General features: G+C 38.2%; 1 protein-coding gene across 1 annotated transcript in view; it reads right to left on the bottom strand.

Annotated features, from left to right (window-relative positions):
• Window positions 1-26130, bottom strand: part of CIRSR (corepressor of RBPJ and splicing regulator) — a 45692-nt gene extending 19562 nt beyond the window's left edge. The window contains exons 1-7 of the mRNA XM_040475421.1: window positions 25979-26130; window positions 19434-19528; window positions 12969-13042; window positions 12365-12375; window positions 12211-12275; window positions 11579-11627; window positions 10263-10380 (exon numbers count right to left, since the gene is read on the bottom strand). Coding sequence (XP_040331355.1) covers window positions 10263-10380; window positions 11579-11627; window positions 12211-12275; window positions 12365-12375; window positions 12969-13042; window positions 19434-19528; window positions 25979-26050 — 484 coding nt within the window. The 5' untranslated portion in view covers window positions 26051-26130. The remainder of the gene's footprint in view (window positions 1-10262; window positions 10381-11578; window positions 11628-12210; window positions 12276-12364; window positions 12376-12968; window positions 13043-19433; window positions 19529-25978) is intronic.
• Window positions 26131-26152: the final 22 nt, after the last annotated feature.

The raw sequence follows: 26152 nt of genomic DNA on the forward strand, positions 1-26152 counted from the left end.
GAAAGAAAGAAAGAAAGAAAGAAAGAAAGAAAGAAAGAAAGAAAGAAAGAAAGAAAAGGCAAGCAACAGATTGGGAAAAAGTATTTGCAAAAGACACATCTAGTAAAGGACCAAAACATACAAAGACATTGTCACGACACTGACAATGCCAAATGCTGGCAAAGATATGGATAACAGGAACTTTTGTTCATTGCTGACAGGAATGTAAAATGGTACAGCTACTTTAGGAGAGTTTGTCAGTTACTTATAAAACTAAATATACTCTTACCACACTCTCTTGGTATTTCCCAAGTGTATTTACCCATACACTTCTTGGTATTTACCCAAAGGAATTGAAAACTTATGACCACACAAAAATCAGCACATAGATGTTTACAGCAGCTTTATTCCTAACTGCCCAAACTTGGAAGCAACCAAGATGTCCATCAGTAAGTAAGTGGATCAATAAACTGTGGTACATCCAGACAATGGAATACTATTTAGCACTACATGGAAATGAACTATTAAATGAGTCATGAGAAGACATGGACGAACCTACAATGCATATTACTAACTGAAAGAAGCCGATCTGAAAAGGCTACACACTGTAAGATTCCAACTACATGATCTTCAGGAAAAGGTAAAACTAGGGAGATAGTAGAAAGGTCAGTGGTTGTCAGAGGCTAGAGGGAAGGGAGGTATGAACAGAGGAGGGAGCACAGAGAATTTCTGGGGCAGTGAAACTACTCTGTACGATACTATAATATGGATACATATCATACATTTGTTCAAACCTACAGAAAAAGTACAATGCTGAGTTAGCCATAATGTAAACAATGGATTCTGGGAGATAATGATGTGTCAGTGTAGGTTGATCAATTATAACAAATGTGCAACTCTTGTAGAGAATGTTGATAATAGGAGAGGCTGTGCATTTGTGGGGGTCAGTTGTTATGGGAAAACTCTGTACTTTCCTCTCAAATTTGCTCTCAACCTAAAACTCTCAAAAATAAAGTCTATTAAGAAAAAGCACAAACAAGAAATGAAACAAAATGATTAAGTAAAAGGCATACAGATACACGTAACTATTAAATCTATTTAAAAAAAATTTTTTTTTTCAATGTTTATTTATTTTTGGGACAGAGAGAGACAGAGCATGAACGGGGGAGGGGCAGAGAGAGAGGGAGACACAGAATCGGAAGCAGGCTCCAGGCTCTGAGCCATCAGCCCAGAGCCCGACACGGGGCTCGAACTCACGGACCGCGAGATTGTGACCTGGCTGAAGTCGGACGCTTAACCGACTGCGCCACCCAGGCGCCCCACTATTAAATCTATTAAGAAAGCAACAAACAAAAACAAAACCAAAAACACCCCACTTGCTTTGCTGAAAACCCACCTTGTGGATTTAAAAAAAATTGGTGTTTAATATCAGTATACAATAAAAATGTAAGAGACAGATGGTAAGAGTCAATGATAAGAACAAGGGCCAAAGAGTACACATGAAGGCAGGTGGGCAGTACATCTAATGAGAATGTAATATAAAAATACTTTATAAACATTTAGTCACCACTGAAGCTTGAAAGTTTTACATATAATTCTGATGTACTTCAGAGTGCATGGAAACTTAAAAGTTAAGATGATCTTATCAGTAGAAAAGATATTCTAAACCAGCTTAGCCAAAAGAAGCATTTTGATTGCCTAATTTAACTTTGTAAAGGAGAAGTAAATCTTATGGCTGGTCTCTGTAAACCTCACAGCTGGAACATTCTAACAGCACCTTGCAGTTACCAGTGATCAAAGTAAGTTACTTTATATACTAAACTTAGAATTTCATAATAGAAATAATGCAACGCCGGGGGGTGCGGTTATCATGAAATAATTACACTCCTGGGAGATTACAGGCACAAGGCTGTACCCCAGGGGTGTGATTATCCCATGATAACCACATCCACTGAAATTGCATTATTGCAAAAATAATCTCTATTCACTGGTGAGACATTATTCAATAGGTGATTTTTTAAAATGAAAAGATTTTTTAGCTTGAATCAGCAAGTGGATTAGGAAATTGGCCAGTTTATTTTTCACTGCATTCAAATTCAGGATACAACATCATTATTATTTGCTTTCCTATTTGATATACTAGAGTTTTTTATTTTGTTTCTGAGAATCCTTTAAGAGTTTCTATTAGTGTTAGTTAAGTGGCACTGCTAAATGCAGGTCAAACTTCAAACGTATTAACTGAGCAATAAAATTTTAAATAATTTACTTTTATGTATAAAATTTTTAATTCTTCTAATACTCACTTAAAAACTATAAATGTATAACCACTGTTAATATATTCGTCTCTCTCCTGCCAGTCATTTTTCTACAAGTATCTGTCTATATGTCTACCTAAAGACAGCAAAAGAAACATGAATGGAATCCATGTAGCCACTTTGTTTTACAATTTGCATTTTTAATTTGACCAAATGTTGTAAACAACATCCATATCATTAAGAGATCTTCATATCATATCAATTGTTCTTACATACAGCTGAAGCTGATGGTTCTCAACCTTGACAGTGCATCAGAAATAGATCAGTAACTTTCATCATCTTCTGTGGTATCACAGATGGTGAAAGTTACTGATCTATTTTTACCATAATTTTATCATAGAGTTCAGTGTGTTGAGATATTCTCAGATGAGTAAGATACAGGATTTAAGAAATTAAAAATATCCTGTGTATTTACCAGTATTTGTTCTCACACTTATATTTGTCAGTTTTAAAGGAAAAATTGGAAATGGAAATTTTCCTAATGCCTTTTTCTATAAAGAGGCAAAGAATTAATTCAGTCTGCTAGTTATTTCTCATCATGAATATGCTTTTTACGACACACCAGTAACTCTTTTCTTTCTTCAGCTGTTCCAACTATTCTGAAAATAAATTTAATACAGGAGAACAAAGGGAAACATCAACCTTCTCAAGAATACAAGAGATATTCAACGTTTGAAAAGCCAAATCTTGTTTCTTTCCCATTTTTAAAAAAGTTTTTTTATTTTAGAGAGAGAAAGAAAGAGCACAAGGAAGAGGAGCAGAGGAAGAGAGAGAGAGAATCCCAAGCAGGCTCCCCATTGACAGTGCAGAGCCCGACAACCCGGGGATCATGACTTGAGCCAAAATCAAAAGTCAGACACTCCACCGATTGAGCCACCCAGGTGCCCCAGTTTCTTTTCCAATTTTATTTATTTTATTTTATTTTATTTATTTTTTTTTTTCAACGTTTATTTATTTTTGGGACAGAGAGAGACAGAGCATGAACGGGGGAGGGGCAGAGAGACAGGGGGACACAGAATCGGAAACAGGCTCCAGGCTCTGAGCCATCAGCCCAGAGCCCGACGCGGGGCTCGAACTCACGGACTGTGAGATCGTGACCTGGCTGAAGTCGGACGCTTAACCGACTGCGCCACCCAGGCGCCCCTCTTTTCCAATTTTAATCACACATTTTAATACAAAAGTAAAGACAGTCACATGTAATTTCACCAAATTATTAACTATTTCAGTCTTCCATGTTTCCTTCCAGTCCTAATGTATATGCATGTAGCTTTATATTATCAGAACCATAATGTAGATTCAATTAGTAATCCTTAATTCACTAACTATATCAACAAATAATTTTGCAATTCCTCTAGGACTGGATATTTAGTTTACAACAGGAAAAAATTAGAAATGATACTGAAATGATTATTTCCCTAAAAAAAAAAAAAAGCTCTTTTAGCACATTATCATTTTTCCTTCTCTGTACTTTTCCCTTTCCCCACACACACACACACACACACACACACACACACACACTACACCACACCCACCCAGAATATTCTATGGCATATCATTTTTGCCTAAACCTGTTTTCCCAAACTTTCAGATCATCACCATCTTCTAGGGTGAGAGTCTCAGAATCCTCTCAGTACTCTGATTCAATAGGGCCTTGGGAACCTTTAACAAAATACTCAAGTGGTCCTTTACATCAGGCAAGTTTGGGAAATGATGGCTGCAGTGTCCAATGGCAAAACTTGTTGAGTCATTCAAATCTGGTTCTGTTCATTCATGGTCATCCAAGATAAATCTTCTATGCTTGTTTTTCTTCTGGTCTTTCTTTCTGGCCCATCTTTCTAACTGTTTCAATCTTAATAATTCCCCAAAGGTCACTGTAGTCCTGTCTCCCCTATTAACACTCAGTTACTCTCTATTAAATAGATTCTTATAAGATGATTAGATTGTAAACTAGGAGTAGAACCCTTATCTTTAATGAGGTTGGAACAGAGAAGTTCAAAAAATAAAACTTAAGGCTGGTATGTGGGATGTCAAATACATCGTGCCAAATAAAATTATCTCATAAAGTAAAAAAGAAATTTAGTAGTTCTAAGAATTAATTTTCATATAGGGCACTTAATCAGTGCGCCATTCTTTCACTATCAAAGGCAGAGTTTCTAAAATCTTACAGATTTATGGGGCGCCTGGGTGGCTCAGTTGTTTGGGCCTCCGACTTCGGCTCAGGTCATGATCTCACAGCTCGTGAGTTTGAGCCCCGTATCGGGCTCTGTGCTGACAGCTCAGAGCCTGGAGCCTGCTTTGGATTCTCTCTCTCTGCCCCTCCCCCGCTTGTGTTTTCTTTCTCTCTCTCTCTCTCTCTCTCTCTCAAAAATAAACAAACACTGAAAAAAATTTTAAATCTCATGGATTTGGGGTGTCTGGGTGGCTCAGTTGGCTGAATATCCAACTCTTAATTTTGGCTGAGGTCATGATCTCACGGTTCGTGGGACTGAGCCCTACATCAGGCTCTGCACTGACAACAAGGAGACTGCTTGGGATTCTCTCTCTCCCTCCCTCTCTCTGCCTCTCCCCTGTTTGGGCATGCTCTCCCTCTCTCTCAAAATAAATAGATAAACTGAAAAAAATAAATAAAATTTGACAGATTTCAAAAATAACTTGATTCAAAAAGCTCATTTTAACTTTTTAAAAAAAGTTTATTTATTCTGAGAGAGAGAGATCAAGCAAGCAAGCAGGGGAAGGGGAGAGAGAGGGAATCCCAAACAGGCTCCACACTGTCAGCAGAGCCCAATGCAGGGCTCGATCCCACGAACCATGAGATCCTGACCTGAGCCAGAGTCAGACACTCAACTGAGGCACCCAGGCACCCTGGTTATTTTATCTTTTAACCTTACATACTTTTTTTTTTCTACATACTTTTAAATAATATTGCTTCTTAACTTTTTTTACTTGATATACCTTAGTATATCCTTATATGTCAACATAGACATACACAGCTCTATTCACCTGTTTATATCTTATGACTATATGGTATTCCATTTGGGGGGGATGTACCATAATTTATTTTAAAAAAGAAATGCTTATTATATGCCAGGCACTATTGCAAGCACTCCACATTAACTTGTTTAGCTCTCATGACCACCTTATGAGGTAGGTGCGAGAATATCTATTTCATAGACATTAGCAGACACACAGCAGTTAAGTAGCTTGCTTGAAAATACAGGCCTACTAAGTAGCAGAGCAGATGTTCCAAATCAGGCACTAGGAGGCCCCATAGTCCCACATTCTGTGTTCTTAACCACTATGCATACTGCCTCTCAGAATCTATGGCTCCCAATTCTAGAAGGCCATTCCTTCTGGGGGCACCTGGGTTGCTCAGTCAGTTAAGCATCCAGACTCCGGATTTTGGCTCAGGTCATGATCTCACAGTTTGTGAGTCTGAGCCCTGCATTGGGCTCTGCACTCACAGCACAGAGCCTGCTTAGGATTCTCTCTCTCTGCACCTGCTGTGTGCACATACATGCTCTTTCTCTCTCAAAATAAATAAACTTAGGAAAAAAAAAGGCCATTCCTTGTACAATGCCAACTGCTCTTCTCCCAGATTTTACATGGTTGTACCTTTCCTGTCATTTAAGTCTCAGTTTAACATCAGTTCCTCAGAGGGGGCCATTCCTGACTGCTTAATACAAAATTACTCACCATTTACCTCTCATCACAGTATCCAATTTAACTTTCATCACAGAACTTATAAATACCCAGTATTTTCTTACCAGTTTATTTTGTGTCATTTCAATGTAATGAAAGTAAAGACATTTCCTGTCTTGACATTATTGTATTCTAGACCCTAGAAAAATGCCTGGCACAGAGTAAGTGCTCCATAAATGATTGCTGAATAAATGAGTGAGTTTATTTTACCAAGCTCTTATGGATGGACATTCAGGTTTGTTCCTGATATTTCAGTACCATAAACCTTTGAGCATCTACCTTATCCCTTTCTTATTATAAAAACAATTTTTTTAATGTTATTTATTTTTGAGAGAGAGCAGCAGAGCTCGAGGGGCAGAGAGCAAGGGAGACACAGAATCCTAAGCAGGCTCCAGGCTCTGAGCTGTCAGCACAGAGCCTGACACAGGGCTTGAACCCACGGACCATGAGATCATGACCTCAGCTGGACACTTAACTGACTGAACCATCCAGGCGCCCCCACTTTCTTATTATAAATTCTTGGAAGCTGAATTTCTAGGTAAAAGGATATGCATGCTTTTAAGTCTTTTGATACCTATCGTCAAATGACTTTAAAAATGGTGTTCCAATTTATCAACAGTGGATTAAAATTCATTTTACCACACTTGCTCCAACACCAGATGTATTCTTTTAAATCTCTGCCAAATTTAATAGGTAAAAAAAGATAATATACTATTTTAGTTTTCATTTCTTTGGTTACTAATGCTGTTGAAAATGTCCTCATAGGTTTAATGGCCATTTGGATTCCTCCTTTTGTCCTTTGCTCCTTTGCGTTTGTATGTTCCTCTTTACCATATTGACTTGAAAGGACATTTTATATACTAGGAATGTTAACTGTAGTATTTCAATAAAGTTAATACTTTCTACCCTCTACCATTCCACTGCTCAATTCATTTAGACACAGATAAAGAATCACTAATTTGCAGACATCACAAGTTGGGTTACATATATGTTAAAACTTGTTAGGAACCAAAAAATAAGAGTATTTTTTTTACTTTGTTCACTTTATTTTGAAAAAGTTCATTTGATTGCCGAATAGTACTACAGTACAACTGTACCACAAATGGGGTGCAAAAATTTTGTATAAAATGAATGATTACTTCAAGGTTTATGAATATAAATGCATGGCTGGAGATGAGCTAATAACCAGCTTCATTATATGTGAGTTCACTGTTTCCAATACTTTTAAAAACAGATTAAGTAAATAGCACAAGTTCTTCCGGTTGTTATAGATTTTCTAATATAGAATCAAGACAGGGGCGCCTGGGTGGCTCAGTCGGTTGAGTGTCCGACTTCAGCTCAGGTCATGGTCTCAGTCTTGTGGGTTTGAGCTCCACATCAGGCTCTGTGCTGACAGCTCAGAGCCTGGAGCCTGCTTCAGATTCTGTCTCTCTCTCTCTCTCTGCCCCTCCACCACTTCCACTCTGTCTCTCTCTCTCAAAAATAAACATTAAAAAAATTTTTTTTAAATAACATATAGAATCAAGATAAAGTAGGGGTGCCTGGCTGGCTCAGCTGGTAGCATGTGACTCTTGATCTTGGGATTGGGAGTTTAAGCCCCATGTTGGGTGTAGAGATTACTTCAATAAATAAATCTTTAAAAAACAAAAAAAAAAAGAATCGAGGGGTGCATGGGTGGTTCAGTTGGTTAAGCGTCCAACCCTTGATTTCAGCTCAGGTCATGATCTCAAAGTCGTGAGATCGAGCCCCGTGTCCGGCTCTGAGCTGGACGTGGAACCTGCTTAACATTCTCTCTCCCCCCATCCCTCTTCCACTCACACACTCTGTCTCTCAAAAAAAAGTTAAAAAAAAAAAAAGAATCAAAGCAAGTCTGTTGATTACTAAATAAAAGGCTAAGTCTGGAATCTATCCTCATTCTCTCAGAAGCAGGATCAAAGTAAGACTAGGCTGGGGAACAAAGACAGCTACTACCACTGCCTGCCGCTAGCCGATACGGAAGTCATGCAGTTGTAAGGGCACCACAAGGCTGGAGTGAAGGAAAAGTGAGCAAGATGCAACCCCTTCCAGAAAACATATATACCTTTCAGATATAAACATCAGGTTTCTATTACTACTAAAATTAATACTCAGAAATATTTAAGCCAATGGGTTCCTCATATATGATCTAGTGTACTCCCATGTTCTTTAGGGGTTTATTTATTTTGGGGGCTCTCCTTTCACCATTTGAGTGGGGGCAGGTGAGGAAGGAACATCAGTATGTGGATTTTAAGAGTACCTGCACTGTGTCATCAGTGGAACATTCTTTTGTCAGAGATTGCCAGACCAAGGTCTGTACCAACATTCTCTCACTACTGAGCAAATAGTTTCCCTCTACTTAAATTTTTTTTTTTTCAACGTTTATTTATTTTTGGGACAGAGAGAGACAGAGCATGAACAGGGGAGGGGCAGAGAGAGAGGGAGACACAGAATCGGAAACAGGCTCCAGGCTCCGAGCCATCAGCCCAGAGCCTGACGTGGGGCTCGAACTCACGGACCGCGAGATCGTGCCCTGGCTGAAGTCGGACGCTTAACCGACTGCGCCACCCAGGCGCCCAGTTTCCCTCTACTTAAAATGTGGTTTCTTAATCTTTTTTAGAGGAGTAAGGATTAAAAAAAAATTAATTTTAATATTTTTATCTGTGTACTTCTTCTACCCATTCTAACATCCATAACACCATTAAAGAAACAGTGTCAGGGGGCTCCTGGGTGGCTCAGTGGGTTGAGTGTCCCACTCTTGATTTTGCCTCAGGTCATGATTCCAAGGTCATGGGATTGAGCCCTGCATTGGGCTCTATGCTGAGCATGGAGCCTACTTAAGATTCCCCCGCATCCCTCTGTTTCTCTCCCTCTGCCCCTTTCCCAGCTTGTACTCTCTTTCCCTCTCTAAAAAAAAAAAAAAAAAAAAAAAAGAGAGAGAGAGAGACAGAGAGAAACAGTGTCAAACTTGACAATGATTTTTTTTTTTCAAATTTTTAAGTTTATTTATTTATTTTGAGAGAGAGAGAGAGAGCAAGCTGGGGAGGGGCAGAAAGGGAGAGAGAGAATCCCAGGCAGGCTCTGCGCTGTCAGCACAGACACACAAAACAAGCCATGAGATCATGACCTGAGCCGAAACCAAGAGTTGGACGCTTAACCGACTGAGCCACCCAGGCGCCCCTCTTTTTTTTTTTAACTTCATTTATTTTGAGAGAGACAGAGAGTACAAGTGGGGGAAGGGAAGAGAGAGAGGGAGAGAGAGAGAGAATGTCAAGTGGGCTCCGCACTGTTTGTGCAGAGCCTGATGAGAGGCTCGAACCCACAAACTGTGAGATCATGACCTGAGCTGAAGTTGGGTACTTAACCAACTGAGCCACCCAGGCATCCCTGATATTTAACATCTTTTAAAATTCAGTTTTGATTTTATCTGTGAACTAAATGAGGCAATTGCTGAGTCTTTTCATCAGCCTACATTTACAATTCAGGGGAACATGAATATGAGAAAGAACCATTTCTTCCTTGTATTTTTAGGTTACTAACCTGATGAACTATGTTTAATACCTTTTTTTTTAAAATAATGTTTATTCTATTTTCGAGAGAGAGAGAGCACAAGAGGGGAAGGTGCAGAGAGAGAGGGAGAGGATCCAAAGCAGGCTCTGTGCTGATAGCAGAGAGCCGGACTCAGGCCTTGAACTCACCAACCATGAGATCATGACCTGAGCCAAAGTTGATGCTCAAGTGACTGAGCCATCCAGGTACCCCTGCCCCAGTATTTTACCTTTAATATCAAGTTTATAGGGCCCTTGGCTAGAAAAATTAAATTAAATTCTAACACATAGCATTTAAAATTTAGGGGCACCTGGGTGGCTCAGTTGGTTAAGCGTCCGACTTCGGCTCAGGTCATGATCTCGCGGTCCGTGAGTTCAAGCCCCACGTCAGGCTCTGTGCTGACTGCTCAGAGCCTGGAGCCTGTTTCAGATTCTGTGTCTTCCTCTCTCTCTGACCCTCCCCCATTCATGCTCTGTCTCTCTCTGTCTCAAAAATAAATAAACGTTAAAAAAAATTAAAAATAAATAAATAAATAAAATTTAAAACATATGAGCTTCCCACTGACCATCATATTTTGGGTACATATCTTTGTCAAAACAAACAAACCAACCAACCAAAGGAAAACAATATCCAGAAGTATTAAAGAAAAATGCTGTTTGTCCTTGATACAAATTGTAAAACAAATAAATCATCTCTAGTGCATACCTGAGCCATCAGTGGGAACTGAACTTGCATTTATTCCAGAAAGACCAAACAAAGGACATTCTCGATCTGTGTTGACATGACCCCATTTGTGACATTTAATGCACCTCACATTTCGAACCTGAGAAATAGTGAACATTATTTTAGTTATTAAAATACTGAGACTCTAAGCAATGTTCAAATCCCTACTCCTTGGCAGAGTTTAAGGTAAATTACTTTTCATTTTTAAAAGATTTCCAGGGAAAGAGATTCCGTAACTATTTTGGTAATTTAACATAAATACTAAAACCTTTTGTAAATTCTGCCTAAAAGCTAAACTGAATACTATCTCTTTTTGACTGTTACTTGGTGGTAACAAAACAATGTGATCCAAAGAGAAATGGTAAAATATCAAAAAGGAACTACGTCATGGCTTAAACTTAAATTCTCTAATTTAAAAAGGTTAATCTTGGGGCGCCTGGGTGGCGCAGTCGGTTAAGCGTCCGACTTCAGCCAGGTCACGATCTCGCGGTCCGTGAGTTCGAGCCCCGCATCAGGCTCTGGGCTGATGGCTCAGAGCCTGGAGCCTGTTTCCGATTCTGTGTCTCCCTCTCTCTCTGCCCCTCCCCCGTTCATGCTCTGTCTCTCTCTGTCCCAAAAAGAAAAATAAAAAACGTTGAAAAAAAATTAAAAAAAACACAAAAAAAACAAAAAAAAAACATTTAAAAAATAAATAAAGAAGTTAATCTTTAAAGTTTCAGTTTCCTAACCAGGGTTTGGCAAACTTCTTCTGTGAAGGACCAGATATTAAGTATGTAAGTCTTTATGGGCCAGAGGTATCTGTTGCAATTACTCAACTCTGCCAATGTAGCAGGAAAGCAGCCACAGACAATTGTAAATGAATAAGGAAGGCAGGACTCCAAAAAATGTTTTTTCTAACAAGACTGTGGCCCTCTGGTGATATTATGTTTGGGTTCTAAAAAAATAGTTTTACACCTTTTCTTGATCTTGAGCTAATTCTCTAAATTCCTGAAAACTGAAGAGACCCTTATCATTACAACCCTCAGTACAAAACTTTGATTCCTACCTTTTTTTTTTTAAACAGGAGGAAATCAAATTTAATAGACATACATACAGGGAATCTACATAGACATGAAATTCCTGATTCCTATCTTTTATCAACCTACTACACTTAATGTTTTCTCCTCTAAGTCCTTTTACTGTCTGATATAAATCAAAACAACAGATCCCTTTCTCAGCTTAAATACCTTTTGGACAACAATAAAGAAGTATTTATTAAGTAGAAATTATTCTTATAGAGTAAAATATGGGTCACTTGCCTGAATACCAAAGGGCTGATCTCTGATGTTCATGTCATCTTTGGCATATCTATTAAGTAGAAAAAATGTACAAACACAATATTAAGAACAATTTAATAAACAGCAGTTATTCTGAAAATAGTTTTCTAGTTCTAAAAACATTATAAAATGTATAACACAGAACTATGAAATCTACTTAGTATTTCTAGACATCACTTCATATTAAGTGTCCAGTTTGATGATTTGTGATTAAAAAAATTAAAAACTATTTAAATTAAAGTCTATGATCAAGGGGCACCTAGGTGGTTCAGTCAGTTAAGCGTCCGACTTTGGCTCAGGTCATGATCTCGCAGTTCATGGATCTGAGCTCTGCATCATGCGGGAGCCCACTTGGGATTCTCTCCCTTTTGCTTTCTGCCCCTCCCCCACAGGTGCACGCTCTCTCTCTCTCTCTCTCTCTCTCTCTCTCTCTCAAAATAAATAAATAAACTTAAAAAAAAAGTCTATGATCAAATAAATTGTATAAGACAAATCACATAAAATACATTTTCACGTTAGTTGCCTTCTCTAGTGAACGAGAAGGCAACATAAGATGGGATATCAGATAAAGCTGGTGATAATATATTTTATCTTAGAAGAAAACTGGTTCTTACTTTTCCCTTGGAGCTCCTTTCTGCCATTCAAATTTGTATTCAGTCTCTCCTTCTGTTTCTTCTTTCTAAAAACATTCATTAGGAAGTCTTTCAACTTTTCCATTAAATTACAATCTATTGCAAGTAAATCTAAACACAGAAAATAGTACCTTACCTCTTTGTTTTCTTGATTGCATATCAAAATATGGGTGAAAAAAAAAGGTCAAGTTAAAAACTTCAACATTCAAGTTGGCTATCCACACTATACTATAGTATGATGTCATAGCACTTAATTGTAACTTGTAAGAATTTATTGGTTTGGCTTTTTTTTCCTTCTTTCACATGATAAAATTCAAATCACTAAAGGATAAATACAATATTGAATGAGCAGCCTGTAATAAGCACATTAATTCCTAATTTTTAAGCTTTTATATTTTTCACTGACAGAATATTATGCTTTCTATTCGTATCAGTAAGGACTAAAGATATATACACAAATTATAAAAGAAGAAACGCACTTCTGTTGATATTGACTTTTTTCCTCTTCAAAGATCAAGTCATTTAAAAAAAGTCGTCATGAAATATTACTAGGCAAATATTTTTAGTATTTATTCAATTGTATTGATTACAGTATTTTAAAATCATCTTTACAGAATAACAGCCATTTTAAAAAATGAAGAGCAACTTTTAAAAAATGTCTGTGATAGCAGTTCTATCTTTAGTTGCAAACACATCAAGGACATTAAAAAAAAAAAAAAAAAGGCAAATGAGGCAAGTACCTTTTTTAGCTCCTGGTGGGGCCTCATACATGAAATTAAGGCCATTCTTTACACGCTCATCTCCCATCAGCAACCTAAATGAAATAAGAAATAAAGTTAACAATTTTATGTAGGAGGAAAAAAATTACAGAATAACTGTTCCCCATCTCCAAAATCCCCAAAGGATTTAATAGAAAATATTTTTGTTAGGGAGAAAGTTCCCAAACTTTATTTCACTGATTAGATAACATCTGAAATACATGAATGGAAATTCAAACAGTGCTGCCCCTTTAGTAACTGGCTTTAAGTTCTGAGACCTTCTCGTTACCTGAGAGAGCCTCGCCCTCCCAGAAGAAAAGGGGAAAAATGCCATGGTCACTCTCACATGCTTTTCTTAAACTTTGAAATGCTATGGAAATAATGACAGCTTTGAAATCCTATATGCCAGCACAAATTTGGAATTAAGTTAAATAGTGCCAACATTTTTTCTTAATTGTGAGGGATCAAACAGTTTTGGAAAAATGAGTCTCTCTGAATTTCTTTAAAAGTCAAATCCAATTAATGCTTGTAATAAAAGTCAAAGTCAATAGGAGAATCACATTCTTTGATGAGGCCAAAGAAGAGAATATAGTTTAGAGATATTCTACAACAGGTTAATTACTATGATGGAATCAATGTCTGCGGCACCTCAAAAATCATTTTCTTTTTAGGTCTGTTTTAACACTGAAAGTTCTCAGTTTAGGTTCTGTTTAGAGAGATAACGCTATGATTTTTTTTTTTTTTTTAAAGCTCTGCAATAAATTGAAGGGCTGGTTGAATTAAAGTTTTGATTCATAAGATCCAAGTAAAGTACTGATAATAAAGATGAAAGCTAAAGAGTGAATAGAATTTCCTCTTATATTTGAAAAAGGCAATCACAAAGGATTACATAATTATAATTCTTCTCTTATTTCCATTGGAATTTATAAAGAACTGTTACCAAAAAAAAAAAAAAAAAGGAAGAGAGCAAAAAGATGACAGGATCTATATCCATACAATGGAATATTATTTTGCAATAAAAAGAAATGAACTACACGCTACAAAATAGATGAACTTCAAAAACATTATACTAAGTGAAAGAAGCCAGTCACAAAAGACCATTTATATGTATGATCCCATTTATATGAGATGTCCAGAATAAGCAAATCTACAGAGACAGAATATAAATTAGTGACTGCTTAAGGTGGAGAAGTAGAAGGGACAGGGTGTGGGAAAGAGAAGTAACTGCTAATGGGTACAATATTTCCTTTTTGGATGACGAAAATGTTCTGATATTAGATTAGGGTGATGGCTCCAAGACTCTGTAAATATATATACTTAAAACAATATACCTTTTAACAAGTGTGCAAATCACATCTTCAAATAACATTTTAAAAATTAAAATCAAGCACGTGAAAAGCTCAACATCTGGTTATTAGAGAAGTATACATCAAGACCATGAAATACCACTTCACACTAAGTAGAATAGCTATTTTTTTTTTTTTTAACATTTATTTATTTTTGAGACAGGGAGAGACAGAGCATGAACAGGGGAGGGTCAGAGAGAGGGAGACACAGAATCCAAAACAGGCTCCAGGCTCTGAACTGTCAGCACAGAGCCTGACGCGGGGCTCAAACTCACGGACTGCGAGATCATGACCCGAGCCAAAGTCGGCCGCTCAACCGACTGAGCCACTCAGGCGCCCCTAGAATGGCTATTATTAAAAAAAAAAAAAAAAAAAAAAAAAAAGGAAAATGGGGTGCCTGGGTGGCTCAGTTGGTTGAGCATTTGACTCTTGGTTTTGGCTCGCGTCATGATCTTACAGTTTGTAAGCTCGAGCCCCGCGTCAGGCTCCGTGCTGATGGTGGGTGCTTAGCTTGCTTGGGATTCTCTCTCTTCCTCTCTCTGCCTCTCCCCTGCTCTCTCTCTCTCTCTCTCAGAAATAAACTTTATAAAAAATTTTTTAAAAAAGGAAAATAAGAAACATTGACGAGGATATGGAGAAAATGGAATCCGTGGACACGACTGACGGGAATGTAAGATGGTGCAGCCACTATGGAAGAGAGTTTGGTGGTTCTTCAAAAGCTAAATACAGAATCACTATACAATCCAGCAAATCTACTCCTAGGTATATACCTAGAGGAACTGAAAGTAGGGACTTGAACAGATAGATATTTACATGCCAGTGTTTATAGCAGCATAACTCATAATAGCCAAAAGGTAGAAGCAACCCAAGTGTCCATCCAGGGGTGGAGAGAGAAACAAAATAGGGTGTATACATATAATGGAACATTATTTAGCCATAAAACAAAAAAAAGTTCTGATACATGCTACAGTATGGATCAATCTTGAACACACTGTGCTAAGTGAAATAAGCCACACACAAAGAGATTAATATTTCATGATTCCACTTATATGAGGCGCCTGTAACAGGCAAATTCATTTTTACTTTAGAAAGTAAAATAATGGTTACCAAGGGCAGAAGGGAGGCGGAATACGGAGTTACTGTTAAATAGGTATAGAGTTTCTATTTGGTGTAATGGAAAAAATTCTGGAAATGTACACAACACTGTTAATGTAATTAATGCTGTGAACTGTACACTTAAAAAATGTTATATATATTTATATATATATATATATGTATATATATATATATATATTTTTTTTTTTTACCCCTGCAAAAAAGCATTTTGTTTATACTGACATAAAAAATAACATAAAATCAAAACTGGAAGATCATTTTTCCACTTCATGCAAAACTCTACAGGTATATAAAATAAAAAGTAAAGCTATGATATTGACATTTTAATTTCAATTAAAAACCTGTAAAAATTATTATTATTTTTATTGCTGTTGACTGTATACAGAATGGATATAGATTTTTTGACATCCCAATAAATTTTTTTTATCCAATGAGAATAATAAATGTTACTGTCATCTTTAAAAAGAGTATATAGGAATCAATATTCATAAACATTAAGAAACATCTCTATAGCAGGAAAAACTTAAAAGAGAAAAATTAGATTACTAAAGAACAAAATTGGCTACCAAGGACATTTCTGAATGAAGAAAAAAAAAACCCTTTGGAAATCACCAATTACTCATAAATGTGCATTTGAATAACCAAACAGAGAAGCAGTGAACACATCTAGTGTCCAGAACCTGGTTTCTAAGTATCTTTTTCCAATAAAAGGAATCAAGGTCCAATCAATTTGGTTGATTCCAATGCTAGAGCAGGAAAAAATAAAAGACAAATTTGGACCATCTTATGGTGCCAGGAAGTGGTTTTAAAAAAAGGCTGGGGGTGGGGGATGCCTGGGTGTTTTAGTTGGTGAAGCAACTGATTCTTGATTTCACCTCGCGTCATGATCTCATGGTTCGTGAGATAGAGCCTTGCGTGGGGCTCCCATGCTAATAGCACAGAGCCTGCTTGGGATTCTTTCTCTGTCCTTCCCTGCTTGTGCCCACATGTGAGTGCATACTCTCTCTCTCAAAATTATTAATAAAATAAAAAAACTTTAGAAAGCCAACACAATTTTAAAAAATAAAATAAAATAAGATTGGGGCATTTGCAATGGTTATATGAGCCAATCTGGTAGAGCAGTCAAAGGCTAAAATTGAAACAATTGGAGCAACAAAATAAACAACAATAGTATTGGATTATAACCCATTAAAATTTTTTTTAACGTTTATTTATTTTTGAGAGTAAGAGTGCAAGTGGGGGAGGAGCAGAGAGAGGGAGACACAGAATATGAAGCAGGCTCCAGGTTCTGATCTGTCAGCACAGAGCCCAAAGCGGGGCTCGAACCCATGAACTGTGAGATCGTGACCTGAGCTGCAGTCAGACACTTAACCGACTGAGACACCCAGGTGCCCCTGGATTATAACCCATTAAATAAATATCTGAGTCCATACTGATAGAAATAAATGAATAAATAAATAACTAAATAGGGAAAGGGAAAATTCTTGTTTCCAGAGGAATTCAAATTTTAAAATGTAGACGGAATGAGAGGAATAGAAAATCACCAGTAGAATACCATGGTAATAACTAATGCAGGCAGTATCCACCAATAAATGCTAAATTAGTGGACAAAAGTTCAAGGAAAAATAGATTATTTGCATGGCTTCAAGTATTTATTTATTTATTTTTTTTATTTTATTTTTATTTTTTTTTCAACGTTTATTTTATTTTTGGGACAGAGAGAGACAGAGCATGAACGGGGGAGGAGTAGAGAGAGAGGGAGACACAGAATCGGAAACAGGCTCCAGGCTCTGAGCCATCAGCCCAGAGCCTGACGCGGGGCTCGAACTCACAGACCGTGAGATCGTGACCTGGCTGAAGTCGGACGCTTAACGGACTGCGCCACCCAGGCGCCCCTCAAGTATTTAATTACAAAGAGAGTAAAGTAACTTTTTTTAAAATCAAGAATAAACAGTATGGGGCACCTGGGTTGCTCGGTTGGTTAAGCATTCGACTTGGGCTCAGGTCATGATCTCGCAGTCCTGGAGTCCGAGCCCCGTGTCAGGCTCTGTGCTGTGTCTCCCTCTCTCTCTATACCTCTCCTTACTCATGCTCTGTCTCTCTCTCAAAAAATAAACATTAAAAAACAATTTTTTAAAAAAGAATAAACAGAATAATCTGCTGCAAAGCCACTCACCTCCACTATCTCTTTATCAGTCTAACGCAACTATAGGCTGTTTCCCTGAACACCTCTCTACTTTCCCACTGTGATCTTTAATAAGCTTTTACTATATGTAAATCAGGGTTTCTCAACAGTGGTGCTACTGACCTTTCGGACCAGATCATTCTTCGTTGGGTGGGGCTGTCCTGTACATTGTAGGTTGTTCTGCAGCTCCCTAGTCTCCACCCACTAGATGCTGGTAGCATCCAACATCTGAGCTGTGACAATCAAAAACGTGTCCAAACATTGCCACATGTCCCCTGGCAGGGGAGGGGGAAGAGGGGGGTGGATAATGGACTTCAGATGAGAACCATGGATCTAAATCCTTAACATTCTTCATAGTTCAGCTCAAATGTCCCTTCTTTCATTAAGTCTTACCTTGTTATCCCAAATGGAATTACTGTGTCCTATGTTAGCATGCTATTGTTTTTAAAACTTGTGTTTTTAATACATTGTTATTATATTCAGCTTTGAACTATATGTACGTATCACTTACGAGAGAATTCCTGAGGGCAGAGACAAACTACATATCCCACTTTACAGGCCCCTATAACAAAGGGGCCTTTTATTGTCTTGCACAAAAGGAGGTACTCAATAAAAGTTAACCAGATTGAATAGAATTGTTGTGAAAAGTATTTAATTGAAGTAAAAGTTTTATTTCTATAATTTTGCTCTTGATACACTACATATACATATTTTTTTTTAAGTTTATTTTTATTTAGAGAGAGAGCGAGAGAGCAAGGGGGCGGGGGGGAGAGAGAGGGATAAATCCCAAGCAGGCTCTGCACTGTCACTGCAGAACCCACTCAGGGTTCAATCTCATTAACCATGAGATCATGACCTGGGCCAAAGTCAAGAGTCGGAATCTTTTTTTTTTTTTTTCAACGTTTATTTTTTATTTTTGGGACAGAGAGAGACAGAGAATGAACGGGGGAGGAGCAGAGAGAGAGGGAGACACAGAATCAGAAACAGGCTCCAGGCTCTGAGCCATCAGCCCAGAGCCTGACGCGGGGCTCGAACTCACGGACTGCGAGATCGTGACCTGGCTGAAGTCGGACGCTTAACCGACTGTGCCACCCAGGCACCCCAAGAGTCGGAATCTTAATCAAATGAGCTACCCAGGTGCCCGACACTACATTAGATTTTAAAGAGAATATTAAGTAATAGTCTAGTAGTACTTTACTTATGTTCTATATTTTGATGAAAAACAGAACTGAGCTGCAGACAGTGTGGTCCATATAATTAAAACATCACTATTCACCTGTTTGATTAACCAAGAGCAACCAGCTTCAGAGTTAGACTTGCTAATATAAACACAAAATGACAAGAGCTAAACGGGAGGCACTGTGCTGGAATAAACCAACAAAGAACTCTAGTTATGATCCTGCCATTAACAGAGCAATGATATCCAGGTCAAGTAGAGACACTTTACTTTTGATGGTGTCCTATGCATCTTTTCATTTCAGTGTATACTAAAGAAATATCTTTGTAAGAGGTGTCAGTAGTTCAAGTGTAGACTTTTATTGTTCTTCCAAGCTTTACCTAAGTTGGGACTTCCTCATAAGCTGTATATGGAGTCACATCAACGTATATTTTATGTGAACTATTGGTAAGGTTGGAAAAAGTGGCCACGTACAGATATCAGAGTAAAGAGGGTTCACAGGAAATAGAATCCTATCATTGGGGTATTCAATTCAAAAAAGCTAATTTAATATATGATTCAGTAAGGGATCATTCTCATGCAACTGATCATTCTAAAAACACCAGCATAGTGAAATTTCTTACCTATTATCATATGATTCTTGTTCTTTAAGATATTGTTGCATTAATTCTTCTTGTTTCTTCTTATCATATGATATTTTCTGTTCTGCCATCCATACCTAAAGTAGTGAAGTAAAAAATTAAAACAGAAAGTTTGCTCGTATTTTATAACAAAATATAAAATGTTATTGTATATAGTTTACAATATAATCTATTTTGGTCATAATGACATCATAAGATGACAACTGAAAAGTCTGACTTGTGCCTTGATACAGGTCCTTAAATCTACACATTCAGTGGCTAAAATTAACAACCCAGGCAACAACAGATGTTGGTGAGGATGTGGAGAAAGGGGAACCCTTTTGCACTGCTGGTAGGAATGCAAACTGGTGCAGCCACTCTGGAAAACAGTATGGAGGTTCCTCAAAAATTAAAAATAGAACTACCCTATGACCCAGCAATTACACTACTAGGTATTTATCCAAAGGATGCAGGAGTGCTGATTTGGAGGTGCACATGCACCCCAATGTGTATAGCAGTGCTATGGACAATAGGCTAAGTATGGAAAGAGCCCAAATCTCCATCAACTGATGAATGGATAAAGATGTGGTGTGTGTGTATATATATATAATGGAATATTACTCAGCAATCAAAAAGAATAAAATCTTGACATTTGCAACAATGTGGATGGAACTATAGTGTATTATGCTAAGCAAAATAAGTCAGCCACAAAAAGACAAATATATGACTTCACTCATATGAGGAATTTCAGATACAAAACAGATGAACATATGGGAAGGGAAGCAAAAATAACATAAAAACAGGGAGGGGGACAAACCATAAGAGACTCTTAAATACAGAGAACAAACAGAGGGTTACTGGAGGGGTTTTGGGTGGGGAGATGGGCTAAATGGGAGAGGGGCATTAAGAAGGACACCTGTTGGGATGAGCACTGGGTGTTATATGTAAGTGATGAATCACTAAATTCTATTCCTGAAATTGTTATTACACTATATGTTAACTAGCTTGAATGTAAATTAAAAAAAAATAACTTAAAAAAAGAAAAAAAATCTAGTTATTCAAAATAGCTAGCTTTCAAGAAAAAATCAAATTTAAGAACCACTTTAGGGGCACCTGGGTGGCCCAGTCGGTTGAGCATCCGACTTCGGCTTGGGTCATGACCTCACAGCTCGTGAGTTCAAGCCCCACATTGGGCTCTGTGCTGACTGCTCAGAGCCTGGAGCCTGCTTCGGATTCCGTGTCTCCCTCTCTCTCTGCCCCTAACCCACTCACATCCCATCTCTGTCTCTCGAAAATAAATAAACATTAAAAAATTTTTTTAAGAACCACTTTAAGTACCTGTGGTACAACAGCTTCTTGCACTTAGTCTCTGTGTTATTTCGGAGAAGAGAATGATAATCTTTCTATATGGAGTATGTCTAGTCCAGAAAACACCCAAGGCACAGCCAGTAGGATTAAACAATGCTCCCAAATGCCAATGGAGGAGAAATGGAGGATGAGAAAAAGAAAAAAAGAAAAGGAATTGAAAGGTAGTTGCAGAAAAAAGGGAAGAGACAAGAGAGGAAACAGAGATAAGAGAGAGATGCATGAAATGCCTTGGAGTTGCTCAAGGGCACCAATATCACAGGTTGAATGTATCCCTACATGAAATCCTCAAAATCATAAATGTGGTGGAGGTAAAAAGCCCACACAACTTAAGCAAGGATACTTAATCAGGTTATTTCTAGACTGAAAAGGTATCAAATGCCTTCCAACTGCCTTTACAGTAAAGGACACAGTATTTGACAATCATTCAACGTAAAGAGCAAGTCAAAACTTTCTATCCATGGGTGCCTGTGTGGCTCAGTTGTTAAGCCTCTAACTTCAGCCCAGGTCATGATCTCACGGTTCGTGAGTTCAAGTCCTATAGCGTGTGAGCTTGAGCCCTGCTTTGGGTGAGCACGTGCCTCACTTCGGGTAAGCCGCACTTCTCTCTTTCTCTCTCTCTCCCTCTCTCTGCCACTTGTGGGATTCTCTATCTTTCTCACTGCCCTGAGCTCACTTGCGATCTCTCTCAAAAACAAAACAACACACACAGACACACACACACACACACAAAACTTTCTAAACATGCTAGGTTTTAAGAAGGTAAATTAGAGGACAAATACTTACATTGATAAAATTATGTCATTAACTGTGGGGGCAAATAAGTGTGGGACAAGGCTGCCGTTAGTTAATTTTAGAAGCAAAACAGGGGTAGTTACCAGTTTGTTTGTATGTGTGTATGCATGTATGTATGTATTCATTCACTCACTCACTCACTCACTCACTCACTCACTCGCTGGCTCATTCAGGCAGAAAGAGAAGAAGAGACAGAATCCCAAGCAGGCTCTGCAATATCAGTGCTAAGACTGAACCAAATCATGAGATCAAGACCTGAGCCGAAACCAAGAGTTTCGAAGGTCAACTGACTGAGCCACCCAGGTGCCCCACCAGTATTTTAGTAGTGATGAAATAGGAAGGTTCCAAGGGGACACAGTGGGAGATGGACAAGTAGGAATTCATATGGAAGTGAAAGCAAAAACAGAAATGAAAAGAATTCTTCAGGGACAGAATATACCAAAAATTTCTTTTGGGATAAGTTTCTGAACGTTTTCTCCACTGACTTCATACTTACCAGTGTAATGTTACAGAAGAAAAACCTACACTTGGGATAGGCAGTAAAAAGCACATGTTTGGAATTTTCACTGCAGCTCAAAATGAAAACAGTTGCAACAAAGACATGCAAGGGGTCACTGCCTGGGAGAGTAACACACTAATCATAACATGGCATTTCTAACAGAATAACTATCATTTATTTAAAGTTTTAGATTTTACAATGTTATTTCACCAGTCTCAATTGCTCAAGAGCTGAAATACATACTGAGTATCATGGACTGGAATAAAAATAAAACACATTCTTAGCCTTCAAAATGCTCAGAATCTGCTAATAAAAAAAGTATGTTTAAGCTATTTCAGAATAAAAAAATGAACTGTGTAAGTGATAACAAAGTTTGCTATCTGGATAATAGGAATACACACAAGATAAAGAAATAGAACAAGACGGTGATTAATTTTAGAGGAAGGGAGGAAGGCTGGTATAATGGAATACTTTATAGCAAATTTTGGTTTTTATTTTGTTAGTTTTTAATTTTTATTTATTTTTGAGAGAGAGAAAGAGAGAGCGCACGCAAGGGAGAAGCGGGGGGCGGGGGGGGGGGGCAGAGGATCTGAAGTGGTCTCTGCACTGACAGCAGAGAGCCTGATGTGGGGCTCAAACTCATGAACCATGAGATCAGGACCTGAGCTGAAGTCAGATGCTTAACCGACTGAGCCACCCAGGTGCCTAAGTTTTGGTTTTCAGAAGTTAAATTTTTTTTACCAATATATTTTTAAAAGTTTATTTATTTACTTTGCAAGAGAGAGAGAGAGAGAGAAAGAATGAGTGAGGGACGGGCAGAGAGAGGGGGACAGAAGATCTGAAGTGAGGCTGGAATTCATGAACCACGAGATCATGACCTGAGCCAAAATGCGACGCTTAACCAACTGAGCCACCCAGATGCTCCAGAAGTTAATTTTTTTTTTTTAATTTTTTTTTCAACGTTTATTTATTTTTGGGACAGAGAGAGACAGAGCATGAATGGGGGAGGGGCAGAGAGAGAGGGAGACACAGAATCGGAAACAGGCTCCAGGCTCCGAGCCATCAGCCCAGAGCCCGACGCGGGGCTCGAACTCCCGGACCGCGAGATCGTGACCTGGCTGAAGTCGGACGCTTAACCGACTGCGCCACCCAGGCAGCCCAAAGTTAATTTTTAAATTAAGTAAATATATTCATAGGCAGCCAATGATATTATTTCTTCTATATCCTTCCAAAGATGTTCTAATGCATATATACAGAAAACAATGTGTGCGTATATATATACATACATGTATATATATATATATATACACACACACATACATGTATATATATGTATATATATATATATCTCATACACATTCTTTTCTCACTCTTTTCATAAATGGTAACATATACTGCATGTATACACAGAATATGTATAAAATAAAATTGAGTATCATAGAGATCACTCCTAGGTCAGTTAAAAAACGTTTCTTGGTTTTGGAGGGAGGAGGGGCTGAATATCATTTTACTGTGGAGCTATCCCATCATTTAGTTAACTAATCTCCTGTTGTACTGATGGGCATTTAGGAAATTTCCAATCTTTTGCTATTACAAACTCTGCTTCAACAAATAACCCTCTACATAAGTAATACCATACATGTCAAGCAGGGTTTTGAAGAGGATCAAAATTTGCCAAGGAAAAAAACACGGTAAGATAGTACTAGCAGAGGGAAAAGCTCAGACAAAGGCCGAAAGGTGCAAAATAAGAATTAAGTAGTTTAATATTACTGGAGTGTAAAATCTGAGGTAAGAGAGTAGCAATAAGGGATGAAGAAGGAAAAATAAACTGAATGCAAATAACTAGGATTTAATCCTGTAGTATTTTACTAAGAAGCCAAGCAATCAGATTTGTGCTTTAAAAAGATCACTCTATGGAAACAACCCAAATATTCAACCGATGAATGGATACATAAAATGTACTCTATCAATACAATGGAATTATTAAGCCATAAAAAGAAATCCAATACTGACACGTTCCACAACATGGATGAAGTTCAAAACTGTTATGGTAAGTGAAAGAAACCAGCCACAAAAGGCCATATATTGCATGATTACATTTTTAGGAAACATCCCGAATAGGCAAACCCACAGAAATAAAGTAGGTTAGTGGTTACCTCGGGATGGGGGCGGGGCGGGGATGGTGGTAAGGACAAATGGAGAATAAGTGCTAACAGATACAGGTCTTGTGGGGAGATGATGAAAGTATTCTAAATTGTTTGTGGTGGTGACTGCACAAATCTGTGAATATACTAAAAACCACTGAACAGTACACTTTAAGTGGGTAATTGTCTAGTATGTGAACTGTACCTCAATAAAGTTGCCAAATAAAAAATATTATTCTGATAGCGATGTGGAGAATGGATTTGAGAGGGGTCAAGACTGGAGGCCAAGAAAACCAAAACAAACAAACAAAGCCCCCCCAAAACCAAACCTGTTAGGAAATTTAATAGTTCAGGTGGAAGATGACGAGGGTCTGAGCTAAAAAACAGGTAGTAGTGATAAAGAGGAGAGATGAATTCGAAATATTTGGAAGGTAAGATAAATTGAATTTATTAGCTACCTAGATAAAGGGGTAACGGAAAAGGAATATATCTTGAATTTCTGGGTTGGGTGACAGGATGTGTGTTACCACCTCTATTTCCTACTCATGAGATAGGAAGTGTAAAATGAAGAGCAGATTTTGAATGAAAGACATAATCCATTTCAGACATGTTGAGCTTGAGATGCCTGTAATATGTCAAGATGATAATTTCCAGTATGTAGTTGTCTTGACATGCCCCAAGCTGTGAGAAGAAATGTGAGACTGTAGATTTGAGAGTCCTGAGTAAAGAAGTAGTTAAAACCATGAAATTGGACGTGATTGCCTGGGAAAGCATATAAAGTAAGGCATAGGCCAAGGATGAAGCTCTGAGTAATACATGCATTTTAGGAGCAGGCTAAAAATAAGTATGTGTATAGGAGAAATTAACATTTTATTGAGCAATCCCTCTATGTGGTACTTTGTTTCAAGCCTTTATCTATACCAGCTTATTTAGTCCTCATAACAATTTCACAAGTCAAGGCAACTGATACTGTTCATTTTAAATTTATAGATTAGGAGGCTGAGGATAAAGGATATTAAGTATTTGTGTAAGATCTCAGGGCTAAAAGTGATTGTGCTGGGAGCGCTTGGCTGACCAAGTTGGTAGAGCAAGCGCCTCTTGATTTCCTGGGCAGGAGTTAGAGCTGCACGTTGAGTGTAGAGATTACTTAAAAAAAACAATAATAAAAAATTAAAAAAAAAAGTCAAACGTCGTTGTATATCGGAAACTAATGTAATGTTGTATACACGTCAATTTAAAAAAATACTAAGTAAAATAAACAGCCAAACTTCAAAGAGTCCACCAGGCAGACGCTACATTATCGGGTGGGATAAAGACAGAAAGAGGTGCCTTTATTTCCCTCTTAAGAGCTATCTTAAATAAACAGGGAATCACCTTTGTACAGGATAGCAGAGCTCCGAAGCCACGATCCCTGTGACCCGAAAAGACAAAACCAAAAACAGTTGAGAAAGTAACGAGGAACCATATGATCATACTTCGTATCTTACAGATTTACACATTCTAGATGACAAGCCGACCGGGCAGACGAAGGCTGCCCGCCTCCCGGCTGATGGAGAATAAGCGTCGAGGCCAGCTTTATTAGCGAGTTTCTCAGCAGAGAAAAAGGGGCGGGAAGACCAGGGTGCCAGGCCTGGGGAAGCGGCGACTGTTCCAGAAATCCCACAGACACAACCACTTTCATCACCTCCAGCCCTGGGGATCCCAGGCGCCAAGAGCCAGAACCCTACCCGGCTCCCCTTACTCACTTTCTTGATATTGGATTTGGAGGCGGGATGAAAGTCCTTCTTGCACATGAAATTGGCAAAAGACTTCCCCATCTTGAAGCCTACGCTGGGGCCGGCGGCCACTGGAACTGTGAACAACGTAAACAAATACTGCCGCCTAACCGGAACTGCGCCTCCAGTGGCAGCGGGAACTTC

The sequence above is a fragment of the Herpailurus yagouaroundi genome, unplaced genomic scaffold, assembly GCF_014898765.1.
Source record: "Herpailurus yagouaroundi ecotype Mexico unplaced genomic scaffold, PumYag 140, whole genome shotgun sequence".
Classification (NCBI taxonomy): Eukaryota; Metazoa; Chordata; class Mammalia; order Carnivora; family Felidae; genus Herpailurus; species Herpailurus yagouaroundi.